Source organism: Dryobates pubescens, chromosome 15 (genome assembly GCF_014839835.1).
Source record: "Dryobates pubescens isolate bDryPub1 chromosome 15, bDryPub1.pri, whole genome shotgun sequence".
NCBI classification, from domain to species: Eukaryota; Metazoa; Chordata; class Aves; order Piciformes; family Picidae; genus Dryobates; species Dryobates pubescens.
The window spans coordinates 6,262,700-6,282,840 of record NC_071626.1 but is presented as its reverse complement, the minus strand read 5'-3'; the positions used below and the strand labels follow the sequence as shown (position 1 = coordinate 6,282,840).

The 20,141-nt window shown below is 42.9% G+C and overlaps 1 protein-coding gene across 1 annotated transcript in view; it reads left to right on the top strand.

Moving 5' to 3' along the window:
• GUCY2C (guanylate cyclase 2C) overlaps nucleotides 1–18,889 on the top strand; it is a 49,659-nt gene extending 30,770 nt beyond the window's left edge. The window contains exons 19-27 of the mRNA XM_009902436.2: nucleotides 9,682–9,770; nucleotides 10,504–10,595; nucleotides 12,480–12,638; nucleotides 14,015–14,207; nucleotides 14,592–14,766; nucleotides 15,704–15,802; nucleotides 16,537–16,631; nucleotides 17,241–17,317; nucleotides 18,715–18,889. Of these exons, the coding sequence (XP_009900738.1) occupies nucleotides 9,682–9,770; nucleotides 10,504–10,595; nucleotides 12,480–12,638; nucleotides 14,015–14,207; nucleotides 14,592–14,766; nucleotides 15,704–15,802; nucleotides 16,537–16,631; nucleotides 17,241–17,317; nucleotides 18,715–18,889 (1,154 nt within the window). The remainder of the gene's footprint in view (nucleotides 1–9,681; nucleotides 9,771–10,503; nucleotides 10,596–12,479; nucleotides 12,639–14,014; nucleotides 14,208–14,591; nucleotides 14,767–15,703; nucleotides 15,803–16,536; nucleotides 16,632–17,240; nucleotides 17,318–18,714) is intronic.
• Nucleotides 18,890–20,141: the final 1,252 nt, after the last annotated feature.

Genomic DNA, 20,141 nt, shown 5'->3' with positions numbered 1-20,141 from the left:
TGAGAACTGTAGGTTTCCATATATTTTTATCAAGTTGCAGTGGGCTTTTTACATAGTTTCTTAATATAGCTATACTTCATGCTGAGACTAATAATGCCCAACATTCATTTGGGAAGATGCCGTAACAGGTCTACTGTGACCCTCCCCCTCTACTCTGCCCTGGTGAGGCCACATCTGGAATATTGTGTCAAGTTGTGTGCTCCTCAGCCCAAGAAGGACCTCAAGGAACTGCTTGAAAGGGTCCAGTGTGGAGCCATATAGATGATGAAGGGAGTGGAACATCTCCCTTCTGAGGAAAGGCTGAGGGAGCTGGGGCTCTTTAGCTTGGAGAAGAGGAGACTGAGGGGTGACCTCATTAATTTTTATAAAAAGGGGTATTATCAGGAGGACAGAGCCAGGCTCTGCTCAGTGATGTCCAATGATAGGACGAGGCAATGGGTGCAAGCTGGAGCAGAGGAGGTTCCACATGAACATAAGGAAAAACTTTATCACTGTGAGGGTGAAAAAATACTGGAATGTGCTGCCCAGAGAGGTTGTGGAGTCTTCTTCTCTGGAGGCATTCAAAACTTGCCTGGACATGTTCCTGTGTGACCCACTGTAGGTGATCCTGCCCTGGCAGGGGGGTTGGACCCAATGATCTTTTGAGGTGCCTTCCAATCCCTAACATTCTGTGATTCTGTAATAAATAGTCATGTACATTCCTATTAATTTTGCTTTCAAGGGCCTTCAAGCCATCCTGTTTTGATCTTGTGCCATAAATTTAGGAAAGCTCCAAAGCTGGAATTCTCCAAATGAGGGAGTGTCTCGGTCCGGAGAGGGAAGGAGACTAGTTCTTTTGAATATTCCCGTGCTGTGAAATTAATCGGCACAAACGAGGCCAAAATATCAACAGCTAGACTATTTATTATATAGAGAAAATGGAAATAAGAAAGGGAGAGGGTGAAGAAAATAGAGAGAGGGAGAGATAGAGAAGAGGAAAGGAGTTAGGGAAGGGATTATATTACCAACGGTCAGAGGTGGAGGGGAGGTTTTCAGAGTCCAAGATCCGTTGTGTTGCCCCGTGATGTTTCCAGCGTGTGGTGCCGTCTTCTTTCTTCTAACTTGACAGTGTTGCTCAGGTCTTTTTATACAGTTTTTTAGCCCTTAGGCAAGTGTCCAGGTGTTGGTCCCCAGGACATTGTTCTGGGAAATCATCCTTAGGTAAGCATCCAGGTATTGTCCCCCATCAAATCTTTCCAGGAGATCATAAGTATCCAGGTATCGTTCCCCAGGAAGTCTTTTTGTGTATTCATGTGAGTTTGAACAGTGGTCTGGATGGAGGGGGGGGGGGCCTCCGCCTCCTACCTCTCCATCTCCCTGTTTACCCACTTCTCACACATCAGGAGACAGGTGGAGAGTCCATTGACTCATCACCCTCCCTTCCTGGGGGTATCTGATAGCTAGGAATGATCTTGTCTTGAATGCGTGATGGCGGGGTCCTTGGGCTATTGTGGTAGTCCAGCTGCAGTCCGGTTATCCTTTGTTGGGGCACCTCTTGATCCATGATGTAATCACAAGGTGATTTGCATCCAGGATTGGTAGACAGGATTCCTACACCACCCCATGACCTCAATAAAGGATAAGAGAGGGACGGGAAAGAAAGAAAGAGAAAGATTTGCAGGGAAAATAGGAAAATGGGTTTACACAATTTTCACAATAGATTTTGGTCGCCTAATGGCACGAATCTGTTTTACATCATCATTAGTTACAAATTGCATATTAGACACTACATGTTGAATCAAATGTATAAAACAGGGAATAATACAGGGTAAAAGGAGTAACAAGGCCAGAACACATAACAAATAATACAAAAATTGTTTCATCCACGGTCCTCCTGGGAGCCAGGAGAGCCAGCTCATATCCCATCCCTCCCAGGATTGGACAGGGACATGTGTTAGCTTCCTAAGTCCAGATGATATTTTTTTTACTACTTTTCCATTGTCATCAATTTGTAAACAACAGTTGGAATCATTTAATTTCCCACAAACCCCTCCTTCTTCTGCTAACAAATAATCAAGAACCATCCTATGTTGCAGAATGGCTGTTCGCATCTGTGTAGCTTGATCTGCTAATAAATCTAGGGCACGAGCTGTCTCATTGCTGATTACTTCTAAGATGGCTTGCAGCCTTATGATACGGTTTAAGTTATAGATTGGTTCTCGAGCACCACTAATCCATTCATGGGGGTTCCAGGTGGCAGGACCGTAATATTCAATAATCCGTTGGGGAGTCCATTCACCCTTTCCCCATTGTTGACTACTACCCCCGGTCAAGTGAGTGGAGATGGACCTCTTCCTTTTTCCCAGGTTATCATATACTTTGATCCCCAGGGCATTCCCTTCTCCACCTGGGAGTAGGGAAAATAATGGGTGGATTAGTCCAATATAGCATATCCCGGTCCAATTTGGTGGCAATTTTTTATAGGCCCGGTGCCCGCATATCCAATAATGGCCTTTCAGTGCAGTAGTTCCATTCTCAAACAGGCCTGTGGGGGTTGTAGGCATTTGGAAATATGTAGAATTTATCATGCCCAATGGATTGGGGAAAAGGACACGGTTCCATCTCCCCTCGGGGTGGGCATGACCCACCATTGTACAATACCAAGCACCCGAATCATTTTTCCACTCACACGATTGGTAGAGGAGTGGACCATATCTTTCTCTGAAATCATATACACGAGACACATTTTCACTTGACCAAAACCCCTCAAAGTCCTTAACTCCCCCAGTTTTGTTAACCCATATCCACCCAGATGTGTGTATTTCTCGTTTAAAACTGGGCCTTTTCTTTTGGTTTTGTGATCTCAGATTGCGGTATGTAAATGTCCATTGACATGTACTTATACCTACAAAAACACCACCAGGTTGTGTGCGGTTTAGACAATAGATTCCTTGGCCTGGATACTGGATTGGCCATGGGGCTGTATCGTCTTCAGCCCAAAAGGTGTTTTTGTCCACTTCACTAAGGGAGCTCACAAGCCATTTGGGAGCTAGTGAAGTTGAAACCCACGGCCAGGCTTCGAATCCCTGCGGCCCTCCACACACCCAACAGTTCGTAAGGTTGTATACAGAGGACACTTCTTCTGCTAACTGCATAAATAGATTGGTCACAAGAAATCCCTCATTTGGATCTGAGGAAGCAGATGCAGAAATATCAAAAGTTAATGCTCCGAGGGTACACCAAAAGAGAGAGACAAGCATCTTGTTCATATTATAGGGAATATCACATAGACAATTATAACAAGGCGGTTTCCCAGAAGGTCATGCAGACGATCAATGCAGATGATCAACAGCTCCACGTGTTCTTTGAGGCAGACCTCGGATCCTTCATCTGGAAGGGAAAAAGAAAACGGACTCGGTCCATTTTAGGGAACCGGTAGGCACTTATTATTAGAAAGATGGAATAATCCACCTTGTATTAATCTTGAATTCTTTTCCGTGAGCATCTTTTGCCCTCCAGGTATATTTATTAATTGGAGTTTCGAGTACCAGAGGTACTGTTCCCACAGTGGGGAGTTCAGTCAAAACTGGTTGGCCTGGAGAGTATGAGGGAGATTTGGGATACTCATGGTCAGGTATGGTTGGCATGATTTCTGGGGCTTTGGGGCAAAAGGCTGTAATTTTTGGGCATCCGTTTACCCCCCAACGGCTATTAACACTGGTCAATGCTTCCCTTAGCCGCTCAGCCCATCCTGGCATATGGGGTTTAAGGAAACGTTTTAGCAGGCCATTGGTTCGTTCCACGATTCCATTTGCCTGTGGGTAATAGGGGGTATGATATACCCAAGTAATTCCCTCCTGGGTTGCCCACTCTTGAACTGTTTTGGCGGTGAAGTGGGAACCATTATCTGATTGGATGGACTGTGGTTTAGGGAATGTACCAAACCATCCCTTCAGTGCCTTTACTGTGTTTTCTCCTGTTGCTCTGGCAAATGCCTCAGCTGAGACCAATCCTGACACTATTTCTACCCCAACCAATACATATTGCTTCCCTTCTGATTTTCGAAAAGGGCCAATATAGTCCACTTGCCAAGCTTCCCACAGCCCTTTCCCCTCTCTTAGGTGCAGGGGGGCATTTTCCAGAGGGTGTCTTTCCAAACGGGTGCGGCATTGGTCACAAGCAGAGACACAAGTCTTGCACTCTTCTCTGCTAACTGGCCAACCCCTTGCTTGGGCCTCACAATACAGATCTTTTATTCCAGAATGTTTTCTTTTCACATGCAGCCATTCTAGCAATCGTTCCCAATTTTCTGTTATTTGGGTGTTTTGCAGGGGAGCCAATCGGGCTAGTTCATCTGCTCTTCCATTCCATTGGCTAGCAGAGGAACCATCCTCTTGGTGGGAAGCCACCCATCCCACTGCAAATTTTCCTTTTTTAGCAATGGCCAGAATATCTTGCCATTTCTCCTTCTGCCATACAGGTATTCTATTAACTTCCCATTCATTCTCCTCCCAGAAGAGTATCCATTCAGTACAGCCCTTAAATACAGCATAGGAATCAGTATAGATGTGGACAGGAGAAGTAGATTCAGCCTCATGTTGAAAAACACTCCAAACTGCAATTAATTCCCCCACTTGGGCACTACCTTCCCCTTCAGTAATTATCTGTTCATCAGTGTCCACACTGAGTGCCACAGATCTGTACTTCCAGGTCTTCCCTTCCCGCTTAGAGGAGGCATCTGTGAACCATGCATTCAGTATCTGTCCAGAGAATGTAGGGGCTACTTGTATTACAGAGGAGGGTTTGTTAGCCTCCCAGTCTGGACCCATTTCTTCCTGGAAGGTCAACATTTTGGTGGTTCCTTCAGATACTGAAAAGATATCACAGTAGTGCTCTATCTGGGCATACCATTTCCTCACAGAGGCCCTTTGAGCCACCCCCTCAGGTGGTGGAGTTCCTGCCAGAATTGTCTTAATTACTTTGAATGGGCCTCTCAGCACTATTTGTTGTTGTTTAATGGTCTTCTCAGCTTCCCGAAGGGCTAAACTAACCACAAACAAACCCTTTTCCCACACCGTATACCTTTTTTCTGCATCCTTAAAGCTACGACTGTAAAATGAAATTGGCCTGACAGGGGCTTCTGGACCCTTTTGCCATAGGTGTACTGATAAACCGGACTTAGCAAATCCCCATTCAATGTGCACAGGGTCAGTAGGGTGAATAGGACCGAGGGCTTGGTGGGCAGTGGCTTCAAATACTAGCAGCTGTAATGCTTCTTCGTGGGCCTCTTCCCACTGCCACTGAGCCCCTTTGCGTAACAAATCATATAGGGGTCTTGCAATAATTGAAAAATCAGGAATATGTTTCCTCCAAAACACAAGTAATCCTAGTGCATGTTGCAAATCCTTTTTGGACTCTGGCATTTTGATCTGGTCCAGGGAGGAAAGGGTGTCTGGTGGAATACAGGTCATTCCCCCCTTCCACCAGATTCCCAAAAACTTCACTTCACTTGAGGGCGTCTGAATTTTTTCAGGTGGTATTCTCAGCCCCAAATTTTCTAGATGTGAAATTATATTATCTTGGGTTATTCGTACCCCTTCAATATTTTCTCCTGCTACCAGAATGTCATCAATATATTGGTAGATACTGACCCCTGGTTCCAGTTGGATCTTTTCCAGTTCCTGTGCCAGGGCATGGTGGGCAAAAGTGGGTGAGTGCTTAAATCCCTGTGGGAGACGTGTGAATGTGAATTGTTGACCACCCCATGTAAAGGCAAAGCGGTCTTGGTCCTCAGGTTGCAGCGGGACCATAAAAAACATATCTTTCACGTCTACTGTACCCATAATTGAGTGTGCTTTCTCCTGGATTGTAGCTATGAGCTCAGCAATATTTGGCACTGCAGCTGTTAATGGTTCAGTATTTGCGTTAAGCCTGCGGTAATCAATGGTTAGCCTCCATGTCCCATTAGGCTTTCGTACAGGCCAAACTGGGGAGTTGAAAGCAGAGTGGGTGGGAACCACGATACCCTGTTTCTTTAAGTCCTCCAGTACAGGCACTATTCCTTCTTTAGCACCCAGAGGTATAGGATAAGGTTTGACATTTGTAAGCTTTGAGTGGGGCAGTAGAGGTACTGCTTTCAGCAGCCGAATGCTCATTATGGGAGACCCAAAAGACCATTTTCGCCCTTTGTTATCTGTCCAGGTCTTCCCTTTTAAAACATCAAGCCCTAGGAGGTTAATTGGAAACTCCCCTACGACCATTAACACCTTTGTGTCCTTATCCTCTCCCGGCAAGCGTAACCGGATGGTTGCTAATGCCTGTGCATGGGTGTTACCCAGAGCATCGGTTACCAGCAATTTCTGTTTGGAGAGCACCACTCCACAATCAGTAGCATCCCTTGTTTTAATAGCTGAAATCTGAGCCCCAGTATCTACTAAAAATGTAATAGGAATTTGTTTTGGTCCTACAATGCCAGTGATTAGTAAATCGCCCTGGCCATTTTCGGTGAGCTGACGAATATACATCCACCCCTCACCCCTCCGCTCACCATTGAGGAGTGAAGACTTCAGTTTCCCTGAGGCTGAAAAGAAGGCACGCCTTTATTCTCATCAGATAAGTCTATTAAGGGGGGAGCGGTGGGCTCAATTTTCTGGTTGGGCTCAGGCCAGTTCTTCACAATCATTTCTAATTGCTTTGTGTTTAGCCCATCTATTAATTCTTTGGGGATATTTTTCTTTAGGCCTAAACCCCACCAATATTGCCGGGTGTTCATATGTTCCCTGCCCCCTGTTCCAAGCCGGCTGGGGGCACGGTTAAACCCCTGAGAGTTTGAGGGTGGGTGGTTCGTTTTTACATGCCTCAAGCCCCTAGTGTCAGGTTTTTTAATTTCTTCAGGAATACTATATTGCCTGGCATAGTCTAATAACTCCCGTCCGACTTCCTCCCATGTCCATGGTTTCAAGTCAGACTGACTGCCCCCGGATGTCAAGTTGTCTCTTAGAGCAGCCTGCATCCTGGAAGAAAATGGGGTATCAGCTATTTCCTTTTGGAGCTGGATACCTCTTATTTTAAGCGAGTCAGGGAGACCCCTGACCAGAGGAGTCATTCTGTTTGCATCCACCAGGAGAGAAAGGGGGGATTCAAAATGATGCTTTAGTTCTCTTTCATAGATCATTTGCAGGCATGCAGCCCTTTGCACATTCTCCATTATCTGATTCATCCCTCCTCGCAAAACTACAGGTTCTCCTCTCTCCTTTGGATCAAACCCCCCTGCCCAATACGCAGCTCGCTGAGTAAGGCTCCAGGGTCCACTCCTGTTTTTCGTGGTTAGAAAAACATTATCACCCCAATAACCCATGGCTTCAGCTTCTGTTAACATAATCTGATCACCTCCAGTTTTTGAAACTCTCCACACATATTCCACCTCAGACTCTCCAGCGGAGCGTGTAAATTCTTTACGAATTTTGGCCAGTTCAGTTGAAGAGAAAGGCATCTCTTTGGTTGTGATAGTGGGGGTAGTTTCCCCATCCTCATATAAAATTTCGGTTTTAATGAGAGGTCTCATATGCACAGCAGCTTCCTTAGCTGCTGTCAATTCTGCCCGAGGATATAAGGAGACAGGATCCGGGGAATTCCCCTCCTGCTTTGCTTCTAACTGAATTTTAAGGTCTGCTATTACATTTCTTAAAGTGGCAATATGGCTTCGTAGTGAGCCTACCAAGTCCTGCAAAGAGGAAATAGTTTTATTCTCTTGGTCGTGCCACTCCTCTCTCTCTCTCACTGCAGCTGCTAAACAAGCACCTAATACTGCACAAATAAAAGCTTTCCCTTTTCCGGTTTTTGCCCTCGCTTCCTTTTGCAGAGCCAAAATACGATCAGCCACACTCTGGAAATTATTCCAGTTTTCATAAGCCCAATCAAGACCTTGTATAGATGGGCGGGCACCGTGAGCTTCTAAAAGGTTAAAAAGCCTCTCACTCCGGGCCATCTCTTTTGTTTCACAAAGCATTTCTTAACAGGGCACTAAGTTTCACAGGGAGTCAGATCAAAAACACTGTTTGTACCAACAAAATCTTCCCTGGAAAACGTACACCTTTAAAAGCTTACTCCAAACTAATCTTCTCCAGGAAAAATGCACAATAGATTTTTCAGGAGAGGTCACACACAAGAAAAAACAACCAACCAACCTGGGCTTCTCAAGGAGGTAACACAATTTCCCTGAGAGAACCCACACTTGCAAAAGCTTCTCGGCTTTTGTACCTCAAATTTTCTGTTACACCGGGACAAGAAACCTGTGATTCTTAAGGAAGAATCTCTGTTTCCCTGAGAGAACACACACTTTACAAATATCACAAAAAACTGGGTTTACCAAAACAGGGTACTGAGAATCCTCGGGGAGGCCACACTATAAAATCAACGATTGTACCCCAGTTAATCTTCCCCGGGAAAGCACACACATTTAAAGCAGGGTACAGAGGATTCTCAAGGAGGTCACACTATAAATTCAAAATTTGTACCCCAGATAATCTTCCTTGAGAAAGCACACACATAGAAAGCTTTTGAGAACTCCCACACAGTCTCTCTGAAAATTTCGCTTCGTCCTTCTCCGGCCACTTCCCTCGCGGGAGAGTGAAAACGCGAATCTGGACTCCGCACTCACTTCGTACTCAGAGTACGTCTCAGACACACACACACATCTCGGGGTTCTCAGAAATACAGGAGTTTTGCTGTGATACTTTCACTGCACGGGAATCCTGCCGACTACGCCAATTAAATGTCTCGGTCCGGAGAGGGAAGGAGACTAGTTCTTTTGAATATTCCCGTGCTGTGAAATTAATCGGCACAAACGAGGCCAAAATATCAACAGCTAGACTATTTATTATATAGAGAAAATGGAAATAAGAAAGGGAGAGGGTGAAGAAAATAGAGAGAGGGAGAGATAGAGAAGAGGAAAGGAGTTAGGGAAGGGATTATATTACCAACGGTCAGAGGTAGAGGGGAGGTTTTCAGAGTCCAAGATCCGTTGTGTTGCCCCGTGATGTTTCCAGCGTGTGGTGCCGTCTTCTTTCTTCTAACTTGACAGTGTTGCTCAGGTCTTTTTATACAGTTTTTTAGCCCTTAGGCAAGTGTCCAGGTGTTGGTCCCCAGGACATTGTTCTGGGAAATCATCCTTAGGTAAGCATCCAGGTATTGTCCCCCATCAAATCTTTCCAGGAGATCATAAGTATCCAGGTATCGTTCCCCAGGAAGTCTTTTTGTGTATTCATGTGAGTTTGAACAGTGGTCTGGATGGAGGGGGGGGGGGCCTCCGCCTCCTACCTCTCCATCTCCCTGTTTACCCACTTCTCACACATCAGGAGACAGGTGGAGAGTCCATTGACTCATCACCCTCCCTTCCTGGGGGTATCTGATAGCTAGGAATGATCTTGTCTTGAATGCGTGATGGCGGGGTCCTTGGGCTATTGTGGTAGTCCAGCTGCAGTCCGGTTATCCTTTGTTGGGGCACCTCTTGATCCATGATGTAATCACAAGGTGATTTGCATCCAGGATTGGTAGACAGGATTCCTACAGGGAGCCATCTTCAAGGCTTCTGTCTGTACAGTAACTCGTAACATCGTAGGACTCTGCCCGCAAGGAATGTCCTTCTTGTGTTGATTTTTTTGTTTGTTTGTTCAAAATTTTGCATCTTTTTTCTGTGTTAAGAGAAACTTTACAGAGTGGAGAGTGGCAAAGGACTGAAGCCTTTTCGACCAGACCTGACCTTGGAAACAGTGGGAGAAAAACAGGTGGAAGTAAGCTAATAATTAACGAAGCCATTTTCTGGGTGAAGGGTGGAAGTCCTGGCCAAACTAGAGCTCATGATCATGATCATGGGAGGATGAAAGCTATGGACATCTCATGCCAAATGCCCTAACCTCATGGGAAAAAATGGAGTTCTATAGTTGTGGCAGTGAAATGAAATATAATCAGGAAAATTATTTCACTGGAAAGAAATGGATGCTTATATGGTGCCACTCTTCTGACCTGTTTTAGATACCTTTAAAAAGGAATGAATCACAGGTCACATATACCTCTCCAGTGATTATACAGTCACTAAAGCTTCCTTCTCAGGGCAAAATGTCTGTATTGAAGACACTCACATATTCAGCAGCGAACTGCATTATTTTTGGCTGAATCATCAAGGTCAGAAAAATCCCCAACCCAGGTTATTTGCAATATATTTACCACAGCATTTATCTCCAAGTCAATAACTGTATTTGGCACCAGCTGCAAGACTGGATCCATTTCATTTGCCTTTCATTTATGCACTGCAAATCCAACACCATGTCACTAGTCACCACAGAGTTAAGTTTATGATGTTTGGCATGAGTGTCCTCACCATAGATTCAAAACAGTTACTCACACATTTTAATATGTTGTCAGTCAAGAGTAACCGGAAATTCCCTAATGAACTAGTGCTGTTTAGCACCATTATCCTTCTGCAGCCATTACTCAGGTGGACTTTCCTTAAATTTTTCTTTGAAGTTGTATACACTAGTGAAGAGCTGCTGGGAGGAAGATCCAGAGAAAAGGCCTGACTTTAAGAAAATTGAAAGTACTCTGGCTAAAATATTCAGGTGAGCAGCAAGGGCTCTGGTTTTGGGGTGTTTTTTTTTCAGATGCTCCAAACTCCTCCTAAGTTTTAGAAAGATCATATTTTTAATTGTGTAAGCTGATGTGATTATGATTCAGCCAGTGGAAGAACTGAGTGTCTTCATTTAGATCCTGTTTTACTCTTTGTCAGAAAAGTAGGTGAGCATGTGCATATGTACACGTGTCTACATGAGCAGCTATGCATGTATTAGCTGAATGAAGGGTGTCTACATGAGCACCTATGCATGTGTTAGCTGAATGGAGGGTGTCTACATGAGCACCTATGCATGTATTAGCTGGGTGAAGGGTGTCTACATGAGCACCTATGCATGTGTTAGCTGAGTGAAGGGTGTCTACATGAGCACCTATGCATGTATTAGCTGAATGGAGGGTGTCTACATGAGCACCTATGCATGTGTTAGCTGAGTGAAGAGTGTCTACATGAGCACCTATGCATGTGTTAGCTGAGTGAAGGGTGTCTACATGGGCACCTATGCATGTATAAGCTGAGTGAAGGTAAGACGATCGCCGTACCTCATACTGCCATGTTATTAAAGTAGCAAGCTGGATAATTAGAGATTTAAGCCATTCAACTAATTCAGCCCCTGTCTCTAGTGAAAAGTTGGATAGTGACTCATGTTGTCTAAGTTTCAGGGAAGTGAATGTACATAAATGCTTGGAGGATGATTAGAAAGTTTGGATGAGCTGGTTTGTGCCATCAATGAGTTTGGATGGTCCCAAATCAAGCTGACTGCAAGCGGGGTTGTAAGTTGCCAGAAGGATTAATTACAGGGTTTGTTGGTATAAAGCTGTGGGATAACAGGTGCCATAACTGGATAAACCCTGTGGGGTCATACAGGCCTTTCACCTGGCTGATGGTCCATTGTTCTGACAGAGCTTGATCTGAATTAATTATTTTTGATTTCAAACAGTGAGCTTTCAATTACTTCTCCTGGCAAATTTTTCCCCAGTTGTTAAAGCTCTGCTTGCCAACAATCCTCAACAGGACTTGCAATGTTTTACGCTTTCCATAGGCAGAAGGACAACTGAACCATGCATAACAGAATGTATCAGCTGAGCAATCTTACTGCAGCGTAATAGAAAGATGTCCTAGTTCAGCTCCTAAGCCTCCATCCTACACGAGCAAAGTGGTTGCCTCTTGCCACATGCAACTCTGTTTTCCTTATGGAGGGTGTAAGACATAAAGATTCTTTAAAAGTTGTTTTAAAGTCCAGTTGGGTACAATACTAATTTGACTCTTCCAATCAGCCTGGCCACATCTGCTTTCAGACTATTTTGGTAAGTGCAGGCTAGCCACACAAACAGGGGTTATAAGTAGCTTGTGTTGCACTTCTGCTTCCAGGAGTTAGTGGGCTGGAGTCCGTAGGAGCTTGTGAGCACAAATAGCCCAGGGGCTGCCAATTGTTACATTGAGTTGTTCTGTCTTTTACACAGGCAACTCCAAATTGTCTTAATCTTTCTGGCTGAAGCCCCCAGCTAAATGTTATATGCAATTTTTTACCTACTATTTTTAGCTTCATCTTAGAATTTGAGCTTGTCAGTTACTTTTTACAGATGAATGTTCATGGATTGCCCAACGTATCCCAGAGTTGACAATATTAGCAGGGCTAGGTGATTTAAGGGTTCTTTATGAATTACCAGCTCCAAATGAGCAGTGTGGATCACAGACTTTCAATTCATATCCATAAGCCCTCCAATCAAGAAAAAGAATGATACACTTGAGGCACTCCATTCTAATTACAGGGAAAACAAATAGTGGAGTTTCTTGGTGTTCCTCTTTTGCCCCTTTTTGCACCTGTCTCCCTTAACCTTTCTTATTGGCTCCTGTGTATTTCTGTTATCTGCAGTAACTACCATGGCCAGAACAATGAAAGCTACATGGACACCCTGATCCGGCGTTTACAGATGTATTCCCGGAACCTCGAGCACCTGGTGGAGGAAAGGACAGAGCTATACAAAGCAGAGCGAGACAGAGCAGACAGGCTTAACTTCATGTTACTTCCAAGGTAAGTGCCCAGGACAATTTCCACTGGCTTTGGGATTATTGTTAATCTTCTACTTCCTTTCTCTCTAATCTGATTCTGCTAGAGAGGATAGTAGATGAAATTGTCCCCAATGTTTCCTCCCTGTGGTGAAGTGTCATGCCAGGATGGTACTTGACTTCCTGTTGTGCACACGATCCCCCCTTCTAGTACAAACCTCTTTTTCCCTGTCTCCCTGGGAGGACATTGATCTACAGTAATCCTGCATCACAAAGCTCTGCTCTGGTGCAGCACTGTGCTAAGTAGAAGGAGAGTCTGCTGGAGAGTAGAAGTGCAGTCCAACTTCAAGCTGGGGTTTAGCAATGCAACAGAGGGGCTGAGGTGAGCTGGGCCACACTGGGCCAGAATAGACTGGATGGATACTTCAGAGTATGGTATAGGGCAAGTATTGGACTTGATGATCTCTGGAGGTCCCTTCCAACCTCTAATGTTCTGTGATTCTGTGATTATTGATAATATAGTTAATGCCAGTAATTTTGGTACTGTGTGCCTTTGTAATAGTAAATGTATCCTGGCATGTCATTACTAGTTTTAAGGGTATTTAAGTAGTCAAGGGTATTGATTTTATGACTCATAAAAAATAATCTGTTCAATCCAGTCTGGGGGGAAACTTGAAATGATCTATCTGTGCAGACTGTGTGAAAAGGAATCTGTTTGCTTCCACTGTGTGTTATTCCTGCTCTCTATTATCATCTCATTGTAGATGGAACAGGGCATCACACAAACCCAGTAATTTTGGTGGTCGCTTTCAGTTATTCTCTTCTAATATCTCCACTAGGAACAGATATTTTCCTGAATTTAGAAATGCAAGAAAATGAAGGTTCCTCTGAATAGATATTGACTGTCATGGTATTGAACTTTTGTTCCATAAAACTATCAGACTATGATATCCCACCTGGGATCAGGATGCAGTGATGTAATTATTAGGATGGAATTACTTCTGTGCTGGGGGGACAGAAAAATATGTCTGTTCTTACTTATTGTGTGGGTAGAATGTAGTTCCACCTGTCAGAAGCTTCAGAATGTCAGTTTTAAATTTGACCCAATATCCCTTTTTCTGACATTACTCAGGAAGCTCAGTTCTGCATGCCTGTTTCCTTACACTTATTAATACATTTTGATTTTGTAAGGGTGTAGCACAGTAATCGCCATTAGTAAATGCTTTGAGGTCCCTGGCTGAAAGGCATTATGGGCATCTAAAATGCAACTAGAGTGGCAGTTTTCAGCAAACTATGTGATGTTTCCTGCACAGAAAGTGATGATGTGGTTGGGTTGCATGAAAAAATACATTTACTATTAAACACTATTAATCTGCTTTCCTGCCTTCTCTGTTTCCACAGACCAGTAGTAAAGTCTTTGAAGGAGACTGGCCTAGTAGAGCCAGAACTATTTGAAGAAGTCACTATCTACTTCAGTGACATTGTTGGCTTCACCACACTCTGCAAATACAGCACCCCTATGGAGGTGGTAGATATGCTGAATGATATCTACAAGAACTTTGACCACATTCTTGACCACCATGATGTTTACAAGGTGATTAGCTCTGCACTTTTGCTCAGTTAACAACCAAGGGACACACAAATCAAATTTGACGATGTGGTGAATTTGGGAGTCTGCCTTCTAGACAAAGGGAGGAAAACAGGTCAAGATTACCTCAGTTCAATATGCTTTCACTGTGCCTGCTTGTACCAAGTTGTCTGTACCAGCTGGTCACAGATTCATTAACTGGAATGCTGAGTACAGTTATAATCACTCATATGCCAAAAAGGTATCAGCTGCCTTAAACTAATCAATCTTGCTGTCCAGGGAAGAGATGTTTAATCATGAACAAGAGGATCAGATAAAGCCTTTCTGCTTTTAGCTAAACATGTCATATTCTGTCTCTGTGGGTTGTGAGTTCTAACTTTGTTTCCACAGGTAGAGACCATTGGTGATGCCTACATGGTGGTGAGCGGTTTGCCAAAGAGGAATGGCAACCGGCATGCAGTAGACATCTCCATGATGGCTCTGGACATCCTCAGCTTCATGGGGTCTTTTGAACTGAGACATCTGCCTGGTCTGCCTGTTTGGATTCGCATTGGAATTCATTCTGGTACACAGTAGTGTCAGATCACAATGACAATGCTCTTGCCTTGTTTTTAAGCTTCAATGACATCCATAGAAGATCTGGTAGTACATCACACTTCACTGCTCTCTTCATGAAGAATCAGGTTGAAAACAATGTACCTGGAGGAAGAGCAAGAGAAGCAAATAAGCCACTGGTTTGCCCCCCACATGGTGAAATATCCCATACCCATTAATTCATTGCTTAACTCAGTAGCTAGGAATAGGAACTGCCATTTTTCCTGGTATCATTAAGCCAGTTATATCAAATAACCCTATGCAGATTACTACTCCCCTGCCAAAGCTGAGATCAGCCATAGCCAGTCATGCTTGTCTAGCCAAAAAATGTGGGCCTATATTTTATGCTTTGGCAGCAAAAGTTCTGTCAAGCCAGTGTGGAAATAAATATCTTAATTTACCCATAAGAATACTTTTTATCAAAGGCAAATTGCAGATAGCTCAACTATCCTAAGTACTTTGGGGCATCTTATTTCCACTTGTTTCAACAACCTGCTGAACACCAGAAGGAACATATCAGTGAAAATGACTCTAGCACTGGGAAACTGCTTGAGGCACCACTATGCATCCCTCTATAATGAAGCTTATTCCCTTTTTCTCTTGCTTCCAAAACTGACAATTCTTTTCCTGCACAGAAATCATATTTAACTACAACTAACAGTGTGCAGCTACTTCTTCTATATGCTCTTACTTGATCATGCAAGACTAACAGAGGGAAGCTTGGTTTGGAACAGGAGACCAATAGATACTTTGGGAAGTGAGGTACAGAGTATTGCCATCGGTGAAGAACACAGAGCTCCAGCACACACTGGACTCTGCAATAGCTTTGCAACAGCTCTGAAACAGTGAGACACCTTCCAAACAATCTTTTAATCGACCTTTTTTCATTCCCTGCATCCCATTTCTAGGTCCATGTGCAGCTGGTGTGGTTGGGATAAAAATGCCTCGTTACTGTTTGTTTGGAGACACGGTGAACACAGCTTCGCGGATGGAGTCCACAGGCTTGCGTAAGGATTTCATTTTAGTTGTTCAGCGCAACAGTCCCACAGGCCACTGGTTAGTCTGTGATCAAAGCGTCTGCTTTCAGCTGGGAACAAATTAGTATCAGCTTGCAGAAGTTTTAAAGATGGAGAAGACTTACTAGTTTTGATGAATGATTATTTTACTGTCCTGCTGGGCAACAAAGAATTGTTTCTTGTCTGTGCTTCAGTGCTGGTGACAGGGAGTATGTAGGGTAGATCGTTGGCAGAGTTCCTCTGGAAGATATGATACTTAATGTGTCTGGAATTTAATTTTACTCTATGAATGTTAGATTTTAGTTTGACCTAGAATTGGATTACGGCATCGCTGTGTATTTATACGCTGACTGTATATTTTGAGTTGAAGCAATTATGTTTTTCATCGTCATCATTAGGGAACTGTGCCAAGAGCCAGTTTGTCTTCTTCTGCTCAGTGTCTTCATGTTGCTATTCTCTATATGGATCACTCCCAATTATTCTTTTCCCTTCTGGTGTCTAAATGCATCAGAAATCACAGTCACCTGTATTTCAGATCAAGCTATTCCTCCCTTAACACAGTGGAGTCAGATTTTTCATACAGCTGATTCTCATTTGATTTGACTCTCAGAATTTATGTTAATAACTGGAGGACCTTCTACTACTAGCATCATTTTTCATACATACCTCACATGGTTCTGTGATACATTTCCAAGCCAAGCTTTCATTTTCTCTTTATTTTTTAGCTTTAAGGATTCATGTAAATGGTTCCACTGTTAACATTCTCAAAAGAACAGACTGCCAATTCCAGTATGAAGTGAGAGGAGAAACATACTTGAAGGTAACCTTTACCATGAGCATGCATGAACACAGAGAAGAGGGATATTTTATACTGAGCTGAGTACCCTGCAACTTAATTGACATCTGGGGGAACAAGTGTTAGAGATCAGTTGGTATCACAGTCCTTATTGGTTGAACATACCTCTGTAAAGACAATGCAGGCAGTGAACATCTCTCTAAGTCAAAAATTACAGCAACATAAAGATGCTGAGAATAAATGAGACATACTTTTTGTAACAGAGAATTGTGAATTAATCTGATAGAAGGGAGGCTGAATCTATTGTTAATTTGCTCTTGCTCCAGTATCTATCTACCAATCCATTTATTCCAGTCTATTACACTTGGCAGATGTCTCTGTTTGGGAGCTGATGGCAGGCAGTACAGCTCACCTCTCCCATAATGTGTTTCAGGGCATGGAGAAAGGGAGTGGGTGTGCAGCTGTATCTCCCCCATCATTCTTTCTTCTCACATCTGATTTTTAATCCTTTCCTGTGAGCATCAGTTACTGAAAACATGCAAACACAGCAATATGCTATGTAGTATTATTAAGTAAATTAACTACAGAAAATAGCATTCTAATTTCTTTTTCTTCTCTGTCATACATATTTAGGGCAGAGGAACAGAGGTTACCTACTGGTTGACCGGTACTGAGGACAAGAAATACAATCTTCCAACACCTCCTTCTGTGTAAGATGGTTTTATATGTGAAATAGGAATAGAAATTCACAGTCTTTGCACTTCAGCTTTCACTGTTCCTCCCTGGCACTTGTGGTTTTTTTAATACAACTTAACTTGCCTTCAGTAGTTAGAGGCTTAACAGTGTATGTGCATATAAATGTACAACTATTCATGACACAGGACTATACTTGTGCTGAAGGTTATTTGTGCATGTAAGTGCTTACGCTGATGGGGTTAAGTGTAAGAGGTGGGCAGAAAAATGAAAAACATTAATATTCTCAAAACTTTAATCCTAATGACACCTGTGTGTGACAGTATAGTGAGAGGGTAACCACAACTGAATGTGTGTCATGCCTGTGAGCTCTTGTGGGTGACTACGTAGGAGATGGCACATGGGACATGGTTTAATCGTGGCGATGTTAGGCTGAAGGTTGGACTTGCTCTTAGAGGTCTTTTCCAACCAGAACAATTCTAGGATTTTATGAATGAAACCTGAAGGATTTTGAGCAGTGTTCTGCTAGAAAAGGCAAAGTTATTGTAGTATTGCACAGGTGTGAGGTCTTTAAAACCCGAATAAAAGCGTACTAACACATAAGAGCTAAGTTACTGGGGCAGGGGGTGGGGGGGAGGGACGCTGAAGAAGTTGATGTCCTGCAACTGAGCTATCATTTTGCATTAGTATTGAACAAAATGTAGTAACAGCACAAGTGTTGTTCTTGAGGAACTACACAAAACTGAAGCCAGGTTAACTGGATGTGTTTAGTTCCTGTGCATTTTGCATCATTTCCTGCAGATTCACTAAATGTGGAAGTTCCTCACTTTCTCCTCTGAACTTCTGTGTACTGTTGCTCTTTACTAAGTTGGAATTTGCTGTCATCTGCACTGAATTGACAGTGTTTCAGTACAACTTGAAGCGATTATACTGCACATTTTAGTTGGCCAGTGAAAATAAATATACAACTTACTTCTGCTGCCAATTAATATGATCAGTTGAGACTATCAGAATTATCAAATTGGAAATTCTTCTGCAATTCAATTCTTACTGAAGGTCACATGAAGTTTTACAGCCACAATGTTGCTGAGAGCTAGAATCTGTTTTGACTGGGCATGAACCTAATTCATCTTCATTTTCGTGCAAATGATGGTTTTGTTTTGTTTTAAGATTGATAATGTCACAGGTAGCGACCTCCTGTGTAGAGACTCTGATCTATAGTATCAGGAAAAATCACCTGGAAAACTTGAAGTCTATTCCCAAATATAGAACCTCAGTTTGGTTCTGCCCACACTTTTTATCAGCAGTATAAAATCAATGTGGGATAGAAATGTTTAAAAAACACTGGGGATCACTAAAAATGTGTCAATCACCACTTTCTTACCCCCCCTATCCCCCCTCCTGTTGCTTTCAGGGAGAACCAGCAGCGGTTACAAGATGACTTAGCAGAGATGATAAGCAATATTCTTCAGAAAAGGGAAAACGAAGGCTCCAGGACACGGAAGCTTTCACGGGTAGCCAGCTACCGATCAGGTACCCTGGAATACCTGCAACTGGTCAGCACAGAGAATTGTGCCACGTATCTTTGAAACTGGATGTCTAGTGTGACTCTTTGGAGTACTCAATGTGAAGGCAGGAGGCTCACACCCTCAGCCAGAGGAGACAGAAAATACTTTTCCAAGCATCCTTTCTGCCATCAGACTCGCTATCAGTAAATCAAACCTCTCTTCACTGTAACGTCGAAATTCTCAGGTGACTTCAGTAGGACAAACACAGCCTGATTTGAGGTAAATGAAAATATCTGCACTTGAGTCCAGAAAAGAAGGTGGGGGTTTTTGGTTTGGTTTTGGTTACTTTAAAAAAAAAAAAGTGATAGGTAGCCTGTTCAATAATCCACTTCTGAAAATATTCACAGCAAAGCCTTAATTTGTCGTGATTTTTAAATGTTGTATTTAAGTTGTAATTTTTTTTTGTTTGTTTGAAGAAAGATTTGTTGTAGCATATTTGAAGATAACATTAAATATATCGTATTTAAATCTGGATATGTTGCCATTTTGCTGCTTCTTTGTTTTCCCCTGTGTCTCACATGTTTTGTTTAATCAAGTTGACTTTGTTCAAGAGACAGCACTTCTGTTATTTACCTTGGAGATCAGTCCAGAATTTGCATGATTTCTACAGCTTATCTGAATCTCTTTGGCCTACAAAATAAAACTGGAAGCCTTACAGGCACTTTCATATCTTTTCTGCACTTTTGCTTCTCCCCCTAGGGCAGAAGTGTAACAGAAACGAAGGAAATCAACCTATCTGAATTTCTTAAACCACAATAACTTTCAATTCATCTTTTGGATGAAGTTTCCGAACAAGGCAGAGGTCACATTTTACTCTGACTCACTCACTCACTATGGGATTTATATTAATAAACAGCTTTAAGAAGCCACCAAAGTACAAGGGATGCATGTAAAAGAACATCAGCATTTATGTGAAGAAATAACAACTACCAAGTGAAACTTCTGCAAAGGCCTTTTGTGCATTGGTGGCTTTCAAACCAGAGCTGCTCCTCTCACCACTCTCAGATATCAATCAGCATTCAAACCATAAAACTCAGTGCAGAACCATTCTTTTCCGGTTTTGAGCAGCATTTTTTTCCCCAAGTAAACAAATTAAAATCAAAATTAAAAAGAGCAAGCCAGTGGCCTGTGTTTTTTCTTTGTCAATCTAAACTGGCTTTGTACACAAGTAACAACCGAGGTGTTAACAGATCTGAAGTGAAAAGATTCCTGGAAAAACTAAATCAGGAGGTGCTGCAGGGCTTATACTCTTGCCTAATTACTGCAAATTCCT